Genomic DNA, 20,044 nt, shown 5'->3' with positions numbered 1-20,044 from the left:
AAAAAACAGAAAATGTATAAGTATTTTATGAGAAATTTAGAAGAGGGACGAAAAATACTAGAAGGACAGTCAATCTCATAAATCGAAAGAAAAAAAGACTGACAACGCCATGCTAAATATGAAAAACAACAAACAAACAAACAATAGTACACATGACACAACATAGAAAATTAAAGAATAACAACTGTCATATTCCTAATTCATAATCACACTTTGATCACAACAATTTTCAATAAATGCAATAAACAGTTGAACACGATGGGTGCTTCATGTCGAGCAAGATCTGCTTATCCTTCCAGAGCACCCTTGATCACTCCCATGTTTCATAGGGCTAGTGTCGGTCAGTTTTCACCTTTCTATGTTTTTTTTGTAGACTGTCTTTTGGTTGTGTTTCTTTTTTGACGCGTCGAAGTCAGATTTTTTTTATCGCCGTCTGAGTTTTAATACTCTTTTGATATATTCAACCTCTCTTTAATATGGCTATTTCTGATGTACTCGGTTTCACCAAGGCAGGTTGAAAACATACAAATTATGATTCCCCCACTGATTAATTTACAACTGACAAAGACCAGACAGTACGTTGAATTAAGGTTTATTCTATCCAACATTTTCTTAATGAGAATATTCAAAGGACCATAGGAGAATGTAGATGTTTGTAGATTGGCCATGTTGAATCGGCCTATCAAACTACAAGTACAATTTCAAATTGTGCAAAATGGAATGAAACAATCATTATGATGTATAGAGATATATATATATATCTTAGTCAGGGTGACTAAATTCATCGATTTAAAGTACGAGCATTTGCATATCACTAGCTTCGACTCAGCGTAAACGTTTAATTTGAACTTCCATTTCGGGTTATTGCTAGAATCAAACATTGAGTTTACTTCCGAGTTGAAAGTTAGTGGTCGAGATCCGATTGAAAAGTAAAATAATGCTAAGCCAAAAACTGCAGTTTACCTGATTGTTCTATTTTTAGCCATGACAGCCATGTTTTTTGACAAACAGAAAATAAAAAAGACATTGTATTCTTATTACCCTAAGGAAAGATCGTTTTTATTAACATTCATTTTGCTCACAATGTTTGCATTTGTCTTTTTGTTTCCACATGTACATTCTGTAAGGACAACATTACATTCACTGTCATTATCCTCATTGCAGACAAAGGAGTAGGTCCGGTAAGGACCGATTTTTGCCTCAAATTTCAGGTTAATCTGACGAAAGATTTGACCACTTTTTAAACACTTTAGTGTCTATTTCATTTGATTCAATTGGTTTATGTGAAAGATTTTGACTGATTTAGTCATTAAAATTGCTCCGATTCAAGCTCAAATACGAAAAATCTAACAAATATGGCGAAAAATGTCAATTTTCAGATAGTTTTTGTCAAAAAATGAAAGGGGCCGCATCCGTTTTTATCCTCAACTCTAATATATGCTATGTATTACTATGCAATACAACTAACATTTCAATATTAAGGATGAACACGATTGCGGCCACTTTCGTTTTACACGAAAACCGTCTAAAATTTAACTAAAACGCTAGAATTGTGAAGATTTCAGTAATTTACCATGACTTAATGGTGTTGTTACCCGATATATGTGCATGGTATTGTCAAAAATAGCCAATATTTATGCAGCAGAAGCATTCTTCCTTCCAATAAATAACTAAAAGTTTACATTTTAACAGTTTTGAAAAACTGCTGTATTTTGGGGCCAAAAAGGGGTCTTACTGGACCTACTCCTTTATGAAAAAGATAGAATTTAAGAATGTAAATCAAAGCTAGTAATGTAAAACTCGCTGACGATATCATAATAGTTAAGTCAATATAGAAAGACGTTATCCGACAGGATCCTGATGCAACAAACAAATAAAAAGTTGGTCTCACACACCAAATTATAAAAAGGGCCAGCGCCATTGTATGGTTATAAAGTGAAATGTTGAAACAGCAGATGGAACAAGTTTCATTACAACTATTCAGTTCTGAAATAAAAAAAAAACATAAAAGGGTATGTTTATGTAGTTTATGATTATTCTTTCATATTGTAAAGCATTTATTAATATTGAAATTTTTACAAAATTATAATCCTTTGATCTTTAAGGAGTTTAATCTAAAATTGTGTTTATATATTTTAATCAAGAATAAACTAGTTTAAAGCTTCTCAATTAGCTTATTTTTCCCCATATGAACACTTTGGGAAATAGCAAAAGTGTTGTTCTTTCTGTCTACTTTTTGCAAATGTCTTAAAAGCTATAAATTGTGTCAAACATTACTTACCAGAAAATCGTAACATCTTGTATAGTTTATCGTATATTACTGCAAAAGACGGGATACTCAATAGCAAATATTCCAGAAAATAACCACTGGTCCAAGGTGCCCAATTCTCAAAACAATAGAAAGCTGTATTAGGTCGGAATCTGTTTTGGACGGTATAACATCCAGTAGTTATCTTCTCATCATCGATGCATTTGTATTAGTCTAAGATATCTGAATTTATGAGGTAATGGTCACAGTAGATTGTTTTGGTTCGATCAGGGTGATCAACAATCAAGCAGGTTGCCAAGAAATTGTTCCATATTATGATTAGTAATATTGATATAAGGACGTAGATGGAACAAAAAACTTTTACTAACGATTTTTTTAATGAAACGGATGACAAGATAATTGTACCAAGCAGTACGGAACAAGTCATTGAAATTGAAGGCATTGTTCTGAGAGGAAAATCAAACAACAAATCTGCTTTGTTCCAGTAAACTTTAACAAAATATAAAACACGAAGCACTTCAAATACATATTCAACAATAATAATGCTGATAACCACTGAATATTTGTGTTGTGCGGACAAACACAGTGGCACCATCGCGACAATTACCATCGAAGTTAAAACAATAATAAAAACTTCTAGTACTAACGATATTTCCATATTTGATTTATTATTCCATCAAACTATTCCGTTTATTTCATTCTACTGCTCGCTCCAAAATCTAGATACCCTGTAAAAGTTCAATGGGTATAAAGGCTATTTGTATTACATCATAAACAGGAAGTGTATTAGTACTCTTTTAAAAGCTGTATGTGTTTTTGTTCAAACAGTTTTAAAGCGAATTTGATTCAGTGTTGTAGCTTTTTCAGTCATGATTATCGTATACTAGTAATCGAAATTATAATTTGTCTTTTCATATATTACCTATTAATAAAAAGTATTTGTATTATACAAGAGTGGACTAGATTTAATCTGTCATTTTCAATTTGATGAAATGCGTGTACCAAGTCAGAAATATGACCTTTTCCCTTTCATTTGATGTTTTTTGTTCAGCTATAAATATTGACATTTGTTAAGGGAATTTCTGTTTTTAATTTTTCCTTGGGAGGTTTGTATTCTTGTTAGTTACCTCTTCTATATGTTTTATGTGTATAAATTACTCAAGAACTGCTTAAATTAAGTGTTGATTTTTTTACAAATCCCGATACAGACTCTATATAACACGTAATCTTATGTACTATCTTTTACTCCCTCCCAGAAGCTTACCTGTTTCCATCGTACAGAAGCAAGTGCACACATATTCGTACTAAATGGGAACTTCCGATTTAACTGAACTTCCTGATTCACATTTACTGAAGCGTTTCATGGATTAAATTTATGTATATATAAATTACCATTCGATTTAAATGGTTACAAATTTTAGTCCTTTAATTACTTTTTATTGTTACAAACCAAGCAATAACATAATGCTAGATGACAATATGAATGCATACTTCCAAAACTGTTCGGGGCTGTGAAATTTATAATTTCTTCTTAAATGTTTTCTTAATTATTTATCTGGAAACCATATATCTTTGCTGCGTAGACGTATGTAAGGTTGGAGCATATAATAGGGGAAGTATTTGTTCTGAAGATTAAATGTTCCTATGAAATATGAAAATGCATTTTTGGTCCGGCATTTTCTTATTTCTTTATTGTAGCTTGCTTTCTTTTTATGAAAACGTAATTACCCATATACATTCTGCTTTTGATTTGCATTTGATGAAGTTTATTCTATTTAAAAAAAACACCAGAAAATATAACAATATTTCATTAAAAATGTACATAATTTTGGCTGCTTAATTTGAGAAAAGCACAGATTCAATGTATAAGGCAATAGTAGTATATAGCTGTTCAAAACTCATAAATCCATGAACAAAAAACAAAATCGGAATAACAAACTAAAACCGAAAGAAACGCATTGAATATAAGAGCAGAACAACGACATAATATTATTATGTATAATGCATTATCTGAGGTTTTTGCATTCTACTGTCCTGTTCCATCTAAAATGCTTTTGGTCATATTTGTTTTCAATTGGTGATTTATCAAAATATGCATTGAACACTCTTTGAATAGTCCAATTTTCGGTACAATGTATTAAATCGTTCTATAGACTTTAAGATCAATACACAGTTAAACATGATTGGTGACTATGTGGAGCAAGATCAGCTAGCCCTACCAGAGCACTCAAAATCACTCCGGTTGTTGATATGACTCGTATTGATCAGTCTTCAGCTTTCTATGTGGTTTTTTGTAGACTGTCTTTTGGTTGTGTTTCTTTTTTGTCATGGTGCTGTCATTTTGTTATCGCCTTATGAGTTTGAATACCAAATTGAAATCTTCCACCTCTCTTTTAATATGGATACTTCTTTGGTATTCGGATTTCCTCACGGCTGGTTTAGATTACTTGACAACATACAAATTGGGGTTGCCACACTGACACTGACCAGACTGTCTCTTGCCATGTTGGACTGCTGAATATGGATCTCCTCACTTTATGCGCATGTGTCAACTGTGTTTTCTTCTACCTATATCATTTTTAGTTGCAAGATAATGCATAAGGAAGGAACAAGTAATTACGATTTTATATAGCTTAGTCGGTATGACTATATTCATCGACTTAAAAAAAAGGTTTAAGTGAGCATTCACATACTTTATTTGGCCCTTTTAACTTTTTTTGGATTCAAACGTCACTGATGAGTCTTTTTTAGACGAAACGCGCGTCTGACGTATACTATACTGAATTAAGTCCTGGTATCTATGAGTTTATTATACTACTTCCAGTCAGAAGTAAAATTACAAAAATACTAAACTCAATTGAAAATTCAAAACGGAAAGTTCTTAATCAAATAACAAAAAATCAAAAGCTCGAACACGTCAAACGAATGGATATCAAGTGTCATATTCCTCACTTGCTAAAGACATTTTCTTATGTAGAAAATGGTGGATTGAACCTGGTTTCATAGATAGCTAAACCTTTCACTTGAATGACAGTCGCATAAATATTGATTCACATTATATTGTCAACGATAAGTGAAAACAACAAACAGACATAATAGGTAAAAATGTCAAAAATAGGGGTACAATCTTAATCACTATAAAAACAAACAAATGTGTACCAAAAAAACCCACAAGAATGCATATAGACAAAGCACAGCAAAAATGAAAGACAAGAGTACAAAAAATAACCATAGCACACAAACACAATGACGGGATGTGTAAGTACTGAGCCACGTCAATGTAACATTTCACAGCTTATTTGTGTCTTAAAGCTTACTATGGTTGATTACTCACAGTTTTTCAATTCGAGTTTTTATAAAAGAACAGATTGTTTTGACCCATTCTAACAAAGTGTCCAGTTCAACTTCTCGGTTAACCCATGCTCTGGTGTAAGTGAAATCAATAATCATTTAACAGTTATAGTTCCAATTGATGAGTTGGGGTTCTCTAAACATAGGACCATAAGATACGGTATCTCCTTTCGGAAATATTCATGTTGATTATGTGTTGATCCCCAGTAATAACATGGCCAGAGGGGCTATAAATAAGGCAAGAACAACATATTAGAGAAATTTTATATTTTGTTATTAAGGTGGTACCCAACACTTTAACTAAAATTAATTTGGCTCGTTTAATTCTCTTAAAATTTTTACTAAGTATTTCCTTTAACCCTTTGACAAAAATATAAAAATTTCAAAAAATTTGAACCAACCGTTTTATCAGAAAAATTACACTGGTTATATAGCAGTTTGACAAAAATTTATTTTAATCTTTGAAAAGCTTAATTTTCCCTTAACAACACAACGTAATTAAAACGTTTAGCTGATTTTACAGAGTTATCTCCCTGTAGTGTTAGGTATCACCATAATCTAGTTCCTCATTTGCTTGCTTATATACGACGAAATAGTATCTTATACTATAAACATGGAAAAAAGTATTGCAACACCAAATTGAAATTGAAATTAAAAAAACACTTTTTATATTTTTGTGATATAATTTGTTAAAATAGAACTAGTTAAACATTATTTAAATATCACCTGAGTTTGATTAATAATTATCGACTCGATAAGTTCTTATCTGCACATGCAACTTCTGTACCCGTAAACAGCAAAATATGTGTTTTTATCCTCATTGTTTTCAACACTTTAAACAACCAAGTTTATAAAGTTATGTGATTGACACCTTGTAATGGGTCCTCCACAACTCTTAACCGCAGCAAGATTATCAGCATCAGAGAAGCAGGAATGTCGCCATGACGTATTGTTGGTTATCACCATTCCACTTTTAGTCGTTTTGGGAATAAAAATCAGGCAATAAACGATGTTAAAGACTATCCGCGTTCTAAAAGACCCTCTATGCCATCTGTTAGGGGAAATCAAGCATTATGAAGCTTGGTCAGAAAGAAACCCATTGCATACAATACAATCCTAAAAAGAGAGTGGTGGGCATACAGGAGCCTTTTAACGAAAATTACTTGAGATCTACTCATTGCTACTTGTTATCATTCGATAAGACCATTTCGAGAACCTTTGCCTACGAACAGACACACAGTTGTCCATATCCAATGTAGTGCAGAGCTCGCCAAAGATGGAAATTAGCATCGTGGAGGAAGATCCATTGTTCCAATGGAATTCGGTTTATCTTCCTTGGCCCGATTGTAGCCCGGATTTGAACCATATCGAGCGATTTGCGCGAAAGGACACCCCAGTCCAAACACGTGATGAATTTAACAATGCCCTTCATCAGAAATGGTTGCTGCTACCTTAGCAAAAAATAAGTCGATTTATGGAAGGAATCAGAAGACGTTAAGTGTCGGTTAACCGTTTGATTGGAGGTTATTCTTAATTCTTAAGATTAATTTTGAAATGTCTGACATTGTGAAGTTCGACTACAGTAAAAGTTGTAAAATGCAGTTTTTGTACAAAAAACACTTCATTTCGTTATCAAAATTGTGGTAAGATAAATCTTTTTTTTTCAAATCTTTTTTTTTCGTTAAAATGCCAATGTAATCATAAATTATGTTTCAATATTGTTATACAAATATTTTATCATATTCCATCCATAATAAAAGGCTGATTTTTCAAGTTTTAAAAAAACAAGGTGTTGCAATACTTTTTTCCATGTGTATATTAAATTTTTTTTTTTATAATGTATATGCACTGGTGGTAAGCGGATGGTCGTAACTAAAAGTTACGACCATCCGAAAATGGGAGACAACTCTAGGGATATGTTTTTCTTTTCCGATTTTCGTGCACTAAAAGGTTCATTTGAACCAAACCGCTTGTCTCGTACATACTATTCGGCAGTCCGGTGATATTAAAACCAAATTTGCTGCATTAAAACATTCCAATTTTCGTAAAATAGTCATTCAAAAATTCAAGCATGATGGTCGTAACTTTAAATGTGTGATGGTCGTAACTTCAACTATAGTATTTTGAATGATGGTCGTAACCGACACAAGATGGTCGTAACTTTTGAAGGATGACCGTAACTTTTGAAGGATGACCGTAACTTGATTTAGAAAAACTTTTATTAATGTATTTTCATTGAAAAGGTAATAGACTCGTATGTAATATATGATTTGCTACAAACAATATTATTTGTTACTCTTGTAATGATATGCAGAAATTAAGCTAGAGAATTAAACATACACATTTCTGATGGATTTCAAACGCTCATCATTTAGAAGCAACAGTGAAAACTAATCAACTCGCATTAAGCCAAAAAGCATGTCAGGATTGAGAATTAATATATATTTTTTACTGTACGTTAAGGCATAAAATTATTGAATGCACGTGTATGCCCTTATATTTGTTTTTAGTGTTTTTTATTTACGATTTTTTTTTATCTGCAATCATGTCGGCAGATGATATTATTAAACGTACAATTCTGAACAATCATCTTTAATTCATTTATTGCAGTTCTTATAAGTCTTTGAGTCTTTGGGTCTTTGTTTACTCCTTGACTTTAAATTGTTATTGTCTTATAAACTATTGGCCTTCAAATATTCGTCATTTGGTCGTTCATGAGGAAATAGAATCCACAACTGCACTTCTGAGTCAGGGTTGAGTTCAATATCGTAGATGCTACGTAGTGCTACGTAGATTTTGACGATTGAACATGTAGCTATAGACTAGTTGTTACATAGATATTGATAGCAGCTACGCAGCCGCTACGATATTATTACGTCTTGTCGTTATTTTGTATCGATTACATAACGATTATATATTGCTGTATAGCATTGATATTAGTTATAAGTATTGGTACGGAATGAAAACTGAATCCATGGTGTCGCAATGAACATTGTGTTAACCACGAAAGTAGGAATATTGTTGATATATATTTTACACTGCTACATGCACTGAGTAGTCTTAAGAGTAAAATAAAATACTAGTTTGTAGCCAGGCTTAGGCTTGTAGCCAGGATAATGTAACAAGGACTTAGGTCAAACTAAATGTACTGCGGCAACTATTACATACAAATCCCGGTATGCAGGTTGAAAGTCATGTGTAAGTTATGTTTACATTGTATGAATGGCTACAAGCTACTCATAAACTTCGTCATTAGACATTACTGTGCACCTGATTATCAGCTTGATTTCACCAAACAACAATATGACGTCTAAGCATATAGGCTAAAAATAACTCAGGTATAGACCTGCGATTTCGCGGGTATGCTCTAGTCTCGATAACGACCTTCATAACCTATCAATATTTTAAGCATATTTTGACTCCTTCTTAATGCTTTTTCGACTTAATGTATCATTCTTAAATTGAAGATTTAAAAAAAAATCAACTAGTAGGTACATCCTCAAAAAGTTTATGTTTTAATAGATGCGAATTCCAAACGGGAAAAAAATCAGGATACTGTTATTTCATGTGATGTCCAATTTGTTAAAAATCCTTTTCTTAAACTCATTTATTTTGTAATTAAAACAATTATTTGATACATGTTGTGCTTTTTATTTCTAACTAAGAATTATCGATTCATAACCAGAGCTGTGTTTCTTGTTTTAAAATGAATTCTCCACTTTTGAGAAAAATACATTGTTAATGAATTTAACCGCTTACATTAATTAAACTATTTGCCTCTTTGTTAATTTTATACATTATATTTTCAGAATATATGACTGTTAATTTCATTTTGTATTGTTTCGTTCGATTTGTTCCAATTTTCTTCTTTACAGGTATCCTTCTCTCCATTTAGTTGTTTTATTATTTGGTGAAAACAACTTCACAAATATATAATATGATACATGATATATTCAAATAACAAAGGACACGCTTAGAACTCTTGACTGGTTCGGTTCAAGACATTTGAAAAATTTGAAATTCTAAATCGAACTTTAATCAAAATTCCCCAAAACTAATATTTGAAAACTTTTAAAATTTTTGAATTGATAAGCGTTACACGCATTGAAATTGCTTTATTTCACATTGTATGTAAAAAATGAAAAAAAATCTTCAGAAATCATCATATAAAATACTAGTATGCATATAATAAAAGACAAGTTTAAAACTCTTGACTTGCCTTATTCGGTCTAATTTAAAACAGAGTTACGACCATCCTCAATATTTTTGTTTTTTTTAGTTACGACCATCATGCTTGAATTTTTGAATGACTATTTTACGAAAATTGGAATGTTTTAATGCAAATTGGAAAAGAAAAACTTATCCCTAGAGTTGTCTCCCATCTCCGGATGGTCGTAACTTTTAGTTACGACCATCCGCTTACCACCAGTGATATGTATCAGGTTTAATCCTCTTATGTGCATGGTGATATTGCACTTTTATGTTTTGTGTAAATAACAAAACTATGTTTTAATTCTGTTGTTTTATAATTATATATAACAGTCTCTCATAGTTCTTTTGAGAATGGCACATGCATTCTAAATTTTATATTGTGTACTTGATATTATATAATATTGTGTTTATATTTGTATGCATGTGGTGAGACTTTTTAAATAACTTAAAGTATTGAATCCTTATAGTTAAATACATAGGGTGCAATGGTTTAAGTGAAACTTAAGAATACAATAGGAACACTGATTATGAAAATTATGTGGAATTTACCGCCTTTTGATATAGAACGTTACTGAAGTTGATTGCATCAATTCCTTTATTGATTAACTGAACAGGAATCCTACTGGTTTAAAAAGACGAAAAAGAACTTAATCACAAATTATACTTACCATAGACATAGAAGTATGTGGTAGGAGAGCCAATGAGACAACTCTACGTCCATATCACAATTAGTAAATTGTATCAGTCTGTACTATATTAGAAAAATGTATGTATGCATCCTTTCTTCAGTGCATAATCTCTCAAACATGTAAGAAAATTACAGTTATTGATTTTTTTTAGTTCTAATGTAATGTTACACTAGCGGATGACGAAATATGAAAGAAGTTAAAGTATATCTTTTTTGCACTTGGGCTGTTTCACGAGATCTTCTCAATATGACGATGTTCTAGTTCTTATTTGTTTATTTTCTTCACCAGAAGTTCTTGACATTACAACTCTTAAAACGTTTAAGTGCACGTGGCAAAAAAGGAAATTATAAATTCTCCATCAAAGTCCATCTTTGGTCTTGTTATATTGTTTGAAATTACCGATTTTTTTTATTCTTTTTATTTATTTTTTTAACTATTTTGAATAAGGATATCTTGCAATATGTAAATGATTAGATTGATGATTTTTTTTCTTGTTTTAACAATAACATAGTATTTAAAAAATTACACATAAAGAAATATAGATTCTCACACTGCAACAAGTGTATTACGATATTTCTCCACTCGAGACAGTTAAATTTTATCATTTAAAGCGCGAGGCTTGCCGAGAAGCTGATATAATATACTATATATAAGCCCTCTAAATATAAATATATTTTCCATCGTTTTTCAGTAAGAACTGTAATCATTATCAACACATATAGAGATGTGTACGTCATACCATGACTGCAGAGGAAAAGTACAGCGACATTCATAAAAAATGACGTTTATGAATACATTGAAAAGGTTAAAATTGACAATGTTTACAATAAGCCCTAACATTAAGAATGTTTACATTCAATAAATAATGTTATATTAATAGAATGTTGGTTAGTGTGTCATGGATCGATAGCACTATGTCAATGTGCCAAAGTGACCTGGAAAACGTCTTAAAAAGTATACATTTAAAAAGTCTTCTCGTAGTTAGTTCAGTTGTTGATTATATATGTGATATATCAGCTCATTCACCAGGATATTAACGTTATCAATATCATCTCGTGACCTTTATTTATAACTGTGATCATGTGATTAGATTGTATAAACAAAACTTGCATTTATTTGTGTATCATATTGGTTAACAGATAAATAAGGGGGGATGGAGCCTTTGCGGTACTTCTGCTGTTTTATTTTGGTTTTCACCACAGTAAATGGTAAGCAATAGTTCAACTTTACCTCTTTAATATGTATTTTAGCGCAAAAACTTTATGAAGTGATATTTAAGCTGGATTACGAGACATGCGTAAATAAATATTTTTCACTTGAGATGTTTATAAATTTAATACTTTTTAAAGGTCATCGTTTATATAGTGTGGTCACTGTGACGCCGATTTAAACAGGTTTATATTAATCTTACTACTACCAAATTGTTTAGTCCATGTACTACACAATATAAATAATGGTTTGAAGAAAGACATAAATCATTTAACAATTTAATCTCACAGACCATGATAGTTTATCCATATATATAGTAAATGAAAATATTGAACAATTTTTTTTATAATAGATATAGGAAGATGTGGTGTGAGTGCCAATGAGACAACTCTCCATCCAAATAACAATTTAAAAATTAAACCATTATAGGTTAAAGTACGGCCTTCAACACGGAGCCTTGGCTCACACCGAACAACAAGCTATAAAGGGCCCCAAAATTACTAGTGTAAAACCATTCAAACGGGAAAACCAACGGTCTTATCTATATAAACAAAACGAGAAACGAGAAACACGTATATATTACATAAACAAACGACAACTACTGTACATCAGATTCCTGACTTAGGACAGGTGCAAACATTTGCAGCGGGATTAAACGTTTTAATGGATCCAAACCTTCTCCCTTTTTCTGAAACAATAGCATAACATCACAACATAGAAAAACATACGATAAAATATCAATTGGCAGACTTAACTCAATCAAAAAACGTACGATTACACAATGAACGAATAAATTTGATCTGCGATATCTGAATACAAATGCATACACATTTTTGCATATATATACTTTCATATGCATATTTTTTGTATGAAAGTTAATTATTTTACACTCTTGTTACAATTTTATTTCTATGAAGCCTGTACATTTTGAAAAATTAATAATATTTATTTATCAGGTTTTTAATTACGTATTATGTCGAAATGCGCATCTGGTGCAAGAAAATTGGTACCGTTAATTTTGTTATATCGAGTGTGTCGTACCGTTATCCAGGTTGTATACACATGATACTAGAGCAAAAAAATTCTAAAAATTACTTTTAAGATTTTGTACATGTAAATAAAAAGTTGTCCATTTGGATTTAAAAAAAAGCTTTTAATGTAATATGTATATAGATGCAAAAGAAATGATTAAGTAATTAAATTGACCGTGGATGCAACTGGTCAGGCGTTCTATCGAGAATATATACAAAATAATTTCAAATTCAAAGGCAACACAGTGCTATATCCTTTGCGTTTCAGTATACTGCGTCACATTGAATGACATACTTGCACATTAAACACAAATGTCCCACTACTAAGTCAGAAACTAAATAATATCCTTATGAGTTTGTTTTGAAATCATTGTTCATTTAAAACACTTATATACAAAATCTGTATTTTTTTTTAAGTCTGTGTTTCCTTTCTATTAATGCAACTTTATTATATCAGGCACATATCTTTCAATTATTTCAACACTATTATCTTCATACAATATAGAATATAACTTGTCGAAGAAAATGTCAATGTTCAAAAATCAATTTAAATTAAATATATGAAACTAATAACCATTTAAAAGTTTAGAATTTTACTTTATAAACTTGCTAAATTACTTAAATTACAATCCAATATTTTCGATAGCGTTTGTGAAGTGGAACATAATACAGCGACGAATAATTGAAGATACCGGACATTGAATTATGTTTAAATGGTAATGGTAACATATCTGAAGTATTAAAAAGCCTCCCTCCCGAATTTTTTTTAATTAAAAACAAATTGAACATCCTTTTTTCTTTGTTGCATGCTCCAATAACAGTCATATCAATAACGGACTAGACCGAATAGTCCCAGAATAAACGAATACAAACATACTATAATGGTCACCACAATGCTTATGTCAGCTATTCTTTTTCAGCTTTGAAGTTTAAAGAATACAAAACTTTCTTGGAAGAACAATCCAGAAACCAAACATTTATGAAACTATTCGATCAGCATATTAAAAAATTCAACAAAGCAAAATCAAAGGTAAAATTACGTTAAATTCTTTTTTGGTGTACTGTTTTTACTGACAAGCAGAAGTATTTAATATGCTGTCAACTATTTAAAATGCATAGTTCTGTACACAAGCACGTGTTTTTCTGAATCACCGTCATCAGGTTCAACCGTCACAAAACTCAAAATGTTTAGAGGGCCTAGAAGCCAATGGCACAAAAGAGTATAAAGAATCGAGAAAGAGAAACTTAAATTCCAAGGTTTGAATGGATCATAGAACTATGCATGGTCATCCCTGGATTTCTGCATTCCGTCTATTAACCCCATGTTAAAAGCGGCTATTGGTTTAGTGTGATGTATAAATACGAAGTCACGTCCTTTCGGAAAGGTGCAACTAAAGCATATTTAAGGAAGAGTTTCAAGTCTCTATCCTTTAAAGTGACACCATTACAAAATGTCCACAGGATTGATAGATAGCCTGTTACAAAATATCACTCCTTCCTCTATCCAATACACTGTTATTTTCCATTGTACCCGCTTTTTATGCATGTCCGTTTCTTACGATCACATGTACGTTGTGTAGACTGTAGAACCAGTGTAGTTTGATTTCTCACGATTTTTGCAAGGATTGTTTTTGAAATATTAAATTAATAGTTTATTTCAAACCAAACCAATACAATTTTTAGGATGTGCATAACAGAGGAAATCTCGTTTTGTAAAAACACGATTTTGATCAAATATTTTGGCAAGTCATATCAAATGAGAAATGTAAACGCTTAAGGATATGTGGGATAATCGAAAATAAGAAGTTAAGAAATATCACGTTTATCATAAATCTCACATAACAAATAAATAGTGAAGACAACAAAAGATTCCATAGCGAAAATATGAAATAAGTTTTTCTGATATTGAAATCAGATTATAAAATTAGAATGTTTGGGTTTTTTGGTGTTTTTTTTTAAATAATAATCTCTGATTCATTTCAGTACGATATTCAGGTGACAACAGTCTCCAAAGTTCTTGAAGACTTGTAAACATTTTATTTTAATGAAAATTGTTTTTAATCAATTATTTTATCATATTGTGAATTTCAGAGCGTCCAGTTTCCATGCGAAGGATTTAGATTAAACAAGAACGCAACAAATGGTAATACAATTTCTACACAGATTGTTCATGACTCTGCATTCTTTAATATGTTTCACTATTGTTTGGGTTTTTTTTAAATTCTTTTTCGTTTGAAAAGAAATATGTGTTACTTTATTTCCTCACTTGTGAATAGTGGTGTTTGTTAAGAAGTAGATATATGTGTTAAGCGGTGATATTTGTGCTTATTCAAAATTGGAATCAAATGGTAAATGAATGGATTGGTTTTTAACGTCGACTAGTAAATGTTAAATATTTACCAGGACGAATGATATCAACCCTGCTTTGCATAAAGAGAACTTGAATAAGCCGAGTCAGATTTTAACGTGGAGAGTACACAGTAACAATATGCAGTAAGACATGTCACACTAACCATAGTCACCAGACAAATCGATAAACCAAACCGATAAATCTTTGGTTTCACTACTTATAAATGCCTCGTGCTTAGCGGTTCGATGAAAATATCAATTTTCGAGTCTTGACTATACTAAGGATTAAACCACTACCCTATTACCAAGCTGGCGAATACGGTTTCACGAGACTGCCGAGGTTGAAACAGACGAGTGCATTATACTTGACATCGTGTCATCATGTAAACAACATATATATTTATATTTAAGTTATGCGTTAGAATGGTTACAAAGTCGAAGCTATGATGCTCTAGATAAAAGATGCATGTACCCGGTGTGCAAATATGTATCTATTTAACTGATTATGTAGATAAGAATACTATCAATATACACAGGACTATCTCAAAGGCCAGATAGTGTATAGATATTAGTAACCATTAAAAACACTTCTATTTTTACTTTTTAATTACATTATTCAGTAATTTTAAATACTTTACTACAACCGATGCATATTTAGACCATCAATATGTACTTGAAAAACCAAATCCCAGTTTATATTATGAGACGGGTCCGTCGTGACTAATACATCACCTGTAGTGGTATTGAGTATGTAAAAACAAATTACATTTCATGGTACTAATTTAACTAATACCATCAACGGTTCGAAGGACAATGTTCCCATTAGGCCGTATATGAATTTCAACTTTATCGAAACATTTGAAAAGGGTCATATTTTTGTTTTTAAATAATTGTTGGTCTCTATTCTGTTCTATACCAAATCAGCATTTCGATAATGACCATCGAGGACAAAATATTTGAAAATCAAAAACTTGAAATGCAGAAAGCTTTGAATAAAAATACTAGATGCTATGTCGAAAAATGTTTAATAACTATAGCATAAAACAAAATGATGTCAGTTTTTAGTGTCCATTTTATTACCGGACAGTTAATCCTAGTATCGATCTATCAATGGAAATGGAAAAAAGGAAAAACAGACATATACTGCACTTAAAAGTCAATGGTATTTCAAATATTTATCTTCTTTGAATTCCTGTCTTTTTCCAGTCGAACAAACAAATATGTGAGTAAAATTCAAATGCAGCAAACATGAAGCAACTTTATTTTCTGAACCTGAAAATCAAGGGCAACAAAGTTAGACAAGATAGTACTAGATGTTAATTTTGGTTCAAATGATAATTCAGAAAACTGGTATCGTGGCGATGTTTCATTAATTACACTCAGTTTTATATCTTGTTGTTGTTCCATAGGTCTTGGTTTAGTATCATTTAGTTTTCAAGAAACAAGAAAACTACTGACACGAGATTCCATCAGTTTATATTGTCGTAAAAGGAAAAGAGGAAAATATTTGCAGCAAATACTAGGAAATCTCGTTTTGAGAATATTCAATGAATTACTCTATGCCTTTCTTTTTCTTTTTTTCAGTTCATGAATTGACACCAGCTGACATCAGCGTGGTAGCTGCCATTGGCGATTCTATTACAGTTAGTTAAATATTAATAAAAATACCATTGTTTTGACGTGATATCTGTTGTTGACTCTTGTAAGCTGTACAATTCATATTTAGAACAAATAACATGTTTGTACGCAGTTGTTACAGCATTGTTGATGGGTGTGATAATCTATATTTTGCTTAGTTTAATCCACCATTTTTTACATAACAAAATGCCTGTACTTTAGTCAGGAATATGACAGTTGTTAACATTTCGTTTGATGTGTTTGAGCTTTTGATTTTGCCATTTGATTAAGGCTTTTTTTTTTGAATTTCCTCTGAGTGCGTTTTTTTCCCCTGAGTTTTATTTATTTTATCCCATTTAACCTATTTGTTGCAAATTATTTCTGATTAAAAGTTAGTATATACATGTATACGCAAGGACAAGCCTTTTCCGTAGTTGTTCATTACGAAGTTTAACAAATACTGTTATACAAAACCAATAATTTCTTATGTCAGGGTGAAATTCGCCCATATTGTAATCTAAAAAAGCGTTTAATTGATGAAAAATCTCATTGAACGAGTAAGTTCATGCAGTTTCTATTTATTTAAATCCATTATTCATTACGAGCATTTGTGTAGGCTTCTAAGAAACTAACTGCATACGAAAAACGTCTATATATGCCATTTTACAATCTGGATAAGAGTGCTGGCAACATTGGTCTAACAATAAAGATAGTCATGTTAATATGTTTATTCTCAAGACGTTTTTAAGACGACAGTGTATACTCTGTATTTTCAAAATCTGCCAAATTATATAAATATTCGTTCTATATTTCACTCCAGGCTGGAACTGGTATTACAGCAAAAACACCTATTGGACTACTGAGGCAGGACAGGGGACTTTCCTGGAGGTAACATTTGAAATACGATTTATTGAACAAATATCTATTGTATATACAATTTTGGGTTTTATAGAATTGTTATAGATTTGTGATTTCGAGAGGGATACAGAATGTCACAGATATGAAGGGAATATGTGCAGCTTATTTTCCCCACAAAACAAACACGCGACGCTGCTAAATCGTTTGAACTTTTAAGGATTTGTAAAAAAAATATTTAAAAACAAATCTGACGCTGATTCCTTTGCACTTACGAAACGTCTTCTTTGCTATAAAATCATAAAGCCTGTGTCACACTGTCCCCATTTTTATATACGATGGAAAACCGAATGCAAAAATTGTAAGTTCGTACAAAGTTGGTCCCGATCTCGTTTAAATACCAAAAAGTGATCAAAGCAAGTACGATGAATAACGAAGTCTATACGATGATGCTGAAATTATATACGAAAGCAAAAGATGGACATACGAAGGTTAACCGAAGGCGGGTATTTAAGCTTCATATCTCAACTGAAGCCTACAAGATGAATCACGAAGGCTACACGATAGATTACAAAGGCTACACGAGGGATTACGATGATGGCGCGATGGCCATACGATGTCTAAAAGACGTCGTGTACAGCTAACGATGCATTTAAAGTACTGTAAACCAACTTATTTTCGCGGATACTTTATTTCGCGTTTAGTCCTTTCTAGTCATTTCGCGGCTATTTAATTTCGCGATTTTCTAATTTACTAGAGGTGTTTAAATAAGGTACGATTCAAGGTATGCAGATTCGCGACGATTTAAATTCGCATCATTTTTCTATTATTAACAAGTGTGGACACAGATGAGTGTGGATAGTGTGTTTGGATGTTTGATAGTGTCTTATGACAATAAAGTTCTATGTTTTTCCTGTATGGTGTTAATAACTGTGTTGCACGGTGACAACCGATCTGAGCATTAGGAGTGTTATTTATTTGATATTTTTTTATGTTCAATACAGACATGGGGAGACAGTAATTACATTAGTTACCAAATGATTATGATAGATCATGTTCTACATCTTTGGTTTTGGATACATTTTGTAGCTGGGAATTCTTAATTTCTGTGTCGATTTGGTCTCTTGTGGAGAATTGTCTCATTGGCAAGCATACCTCATCTTTTTTTTTATATGTATTTGCTTACTATTGGTATGGTTCTATTTACATTACTTTGTGGTGGATCGTCAGTATCATTAGTAAAAAAAAATTAAAATGTCGAATTTCTTCCTCAGATTAGAATACATTTATTGGTTTTAAGTAATGACAATGGCTTAAGTCTGACATGATTATTGGGGCTAAATAAGATCGGAAGTAAACCTCTGTGCTGATTTATATCAATTCTTTGTATCTCCTCCAAAGCTGGTCGAAGCAAGGACAAATTTTGACCAAAATAACAATGATTTCACCAAAAGAACCTTTGTGAGCATGCTTCAAAGACTCATTAATAAGTCTTAAAATATGTCTAAATACCTAAAAAGCTATTTAGTACTCAGAAGGTATTGCAAAATTATTCCTTTTCATTTTTTGTTTTGTTATATGGATACAAATATAAGTGATACATGTACCAATACAGTATTTGTTGTGGTATGCAAGTGTAGTAATTAGCAATTACTGTAACAATGTTAATTCACACAAATTAAGAAAAAACAAATGAATGGAACAGATACTCCGCAGGGTGCTGCTTTATACGACTGCAGAGGTGGAAACCTGAACGGTTGGGGCTAGTATGGACACAACATTCAAGCTAGATACAGCTCTGAATTTGGATTGTGGTTAAATAGTTGACACAACATAGGTTTCTGACACAGATTGAATGTGGTCTATGAGGAACTTCAACTTAAAAATTTTAAATTGGACATTTACCTATTTTGGTCCAATATCCAAAATCTAAATACATGGTTAAATTCAGAATATCATAGAACCCGAAGAATTCAATTTTTGATCGGACCAACTTGAAAACTAGGCCCATAATCAAAAATCTAAGTACATGTTAAGACTCACCATATCAAAGAACCCCAAAAATTCAATTTTTGTTAAAATCAAGCTGATTTTAAATTTGGACCCTTTGGACCTTAATGAAGATCAATTTAAAAACAGGACCAAAAAATAAGAATCTTAACACGGTTAGATTTGGCATATCAAAGAAGCATAATAATTCATTTTTTTGATGAAAGCAAACAAAGTTTAATTTTGGCCCCTTATTCCTTGGGACTAAAACTCCCAAAAATAACCCAAACCTTCCTTTTGTGGTCATAAACCTTTATAGATTTCTATTAACTTATGCTAAAGGTATTGTTAAAAAAACCAAGAAAAATGCTTATTTGGGACCTGTTTTTGGTTCCTAAATCCTACCCTGTTGGGACTAAAAATACCAAAATCTATTCCAACCCTCCTTGTGTGGCCATAGACCTTACGTTAAA

The 20,044-nt window shown here is 31.7% G+C and overlaps 1 protein-coding gene and 1 long non-coding RNA gene across 2 annotated transcripts in view; one reads left to right on the top strand and one right to left on the bottom strand.

Moving 5' to 3' along the window:
- Positions 1-1,062: 1,062 nt before the first annotated feature.
- LOC134709393 (uncharacterized) lies at positions 1,063-3,622 on the bottom strand. Its single transcript, XR_010105957.1, has 3 exons — positions 3,534-3,622; positions 2,282-2,997; positions 1,063-1,986 (listed from the first exon to the last, which is right to left on the bottom strand). It is a non-coding gene; the product is annotated as an uncharacterized LOC134709393 (long non-coding RNA).
- Positions 3,623-11,427: 7,805 nt separating this feature from the next.
- The window catches only part of LOC134711370 (phospholipase B1, membrane-associated-like), a 28,361-nt gene continuing 19,744 nt past the window's right edge, over positions 11,428-20,044 (top strand). The window contains exons 1-5 of the mRNA XM_063571926.1: positions 11,428-11,729; positions 13,682-13,791; positions 14,853-14,904; positions 16,695-16,753; positions 17,548-17,615. Coding sequence (XP_063427996.1) covers positions 11,675-11,729; positions 13,682-13,791; positions 14,853-14,904; positions 16,695-16,753; positions 17,548-17,615 — 344 coding nt within the window. The 5' untranslated portion in view covers positions 11,428-11,674. The remainder of the gene's footprint in view (positions 11,730-13,681; positions 13,792-14,852; positions 14,905-16,694; positions 16,754-17,547; positions 17,616-20,044) is intronic.

The sequence above is a fragment of the Mytilus trossulus genome, chromosome 3 (genome assembly GCF_036588685.1).
Source record: "Mytilus trossulus isolate FHL-02 chromosome 3, PNRI_Mtr1.1.1.hap1, whole genome shotgun sequence".
NCBI lineage: Eukaryota > Metazoa > Mollusca > Bivalvia > Mytilida > Mytilidae > Mytilus > Mytilus trossulus.
The sequence above is the reverse complement of the archived record's forward strand: the minus strand, read 5'-3'. Positions and strand labels throughout refer to the sequence as shown.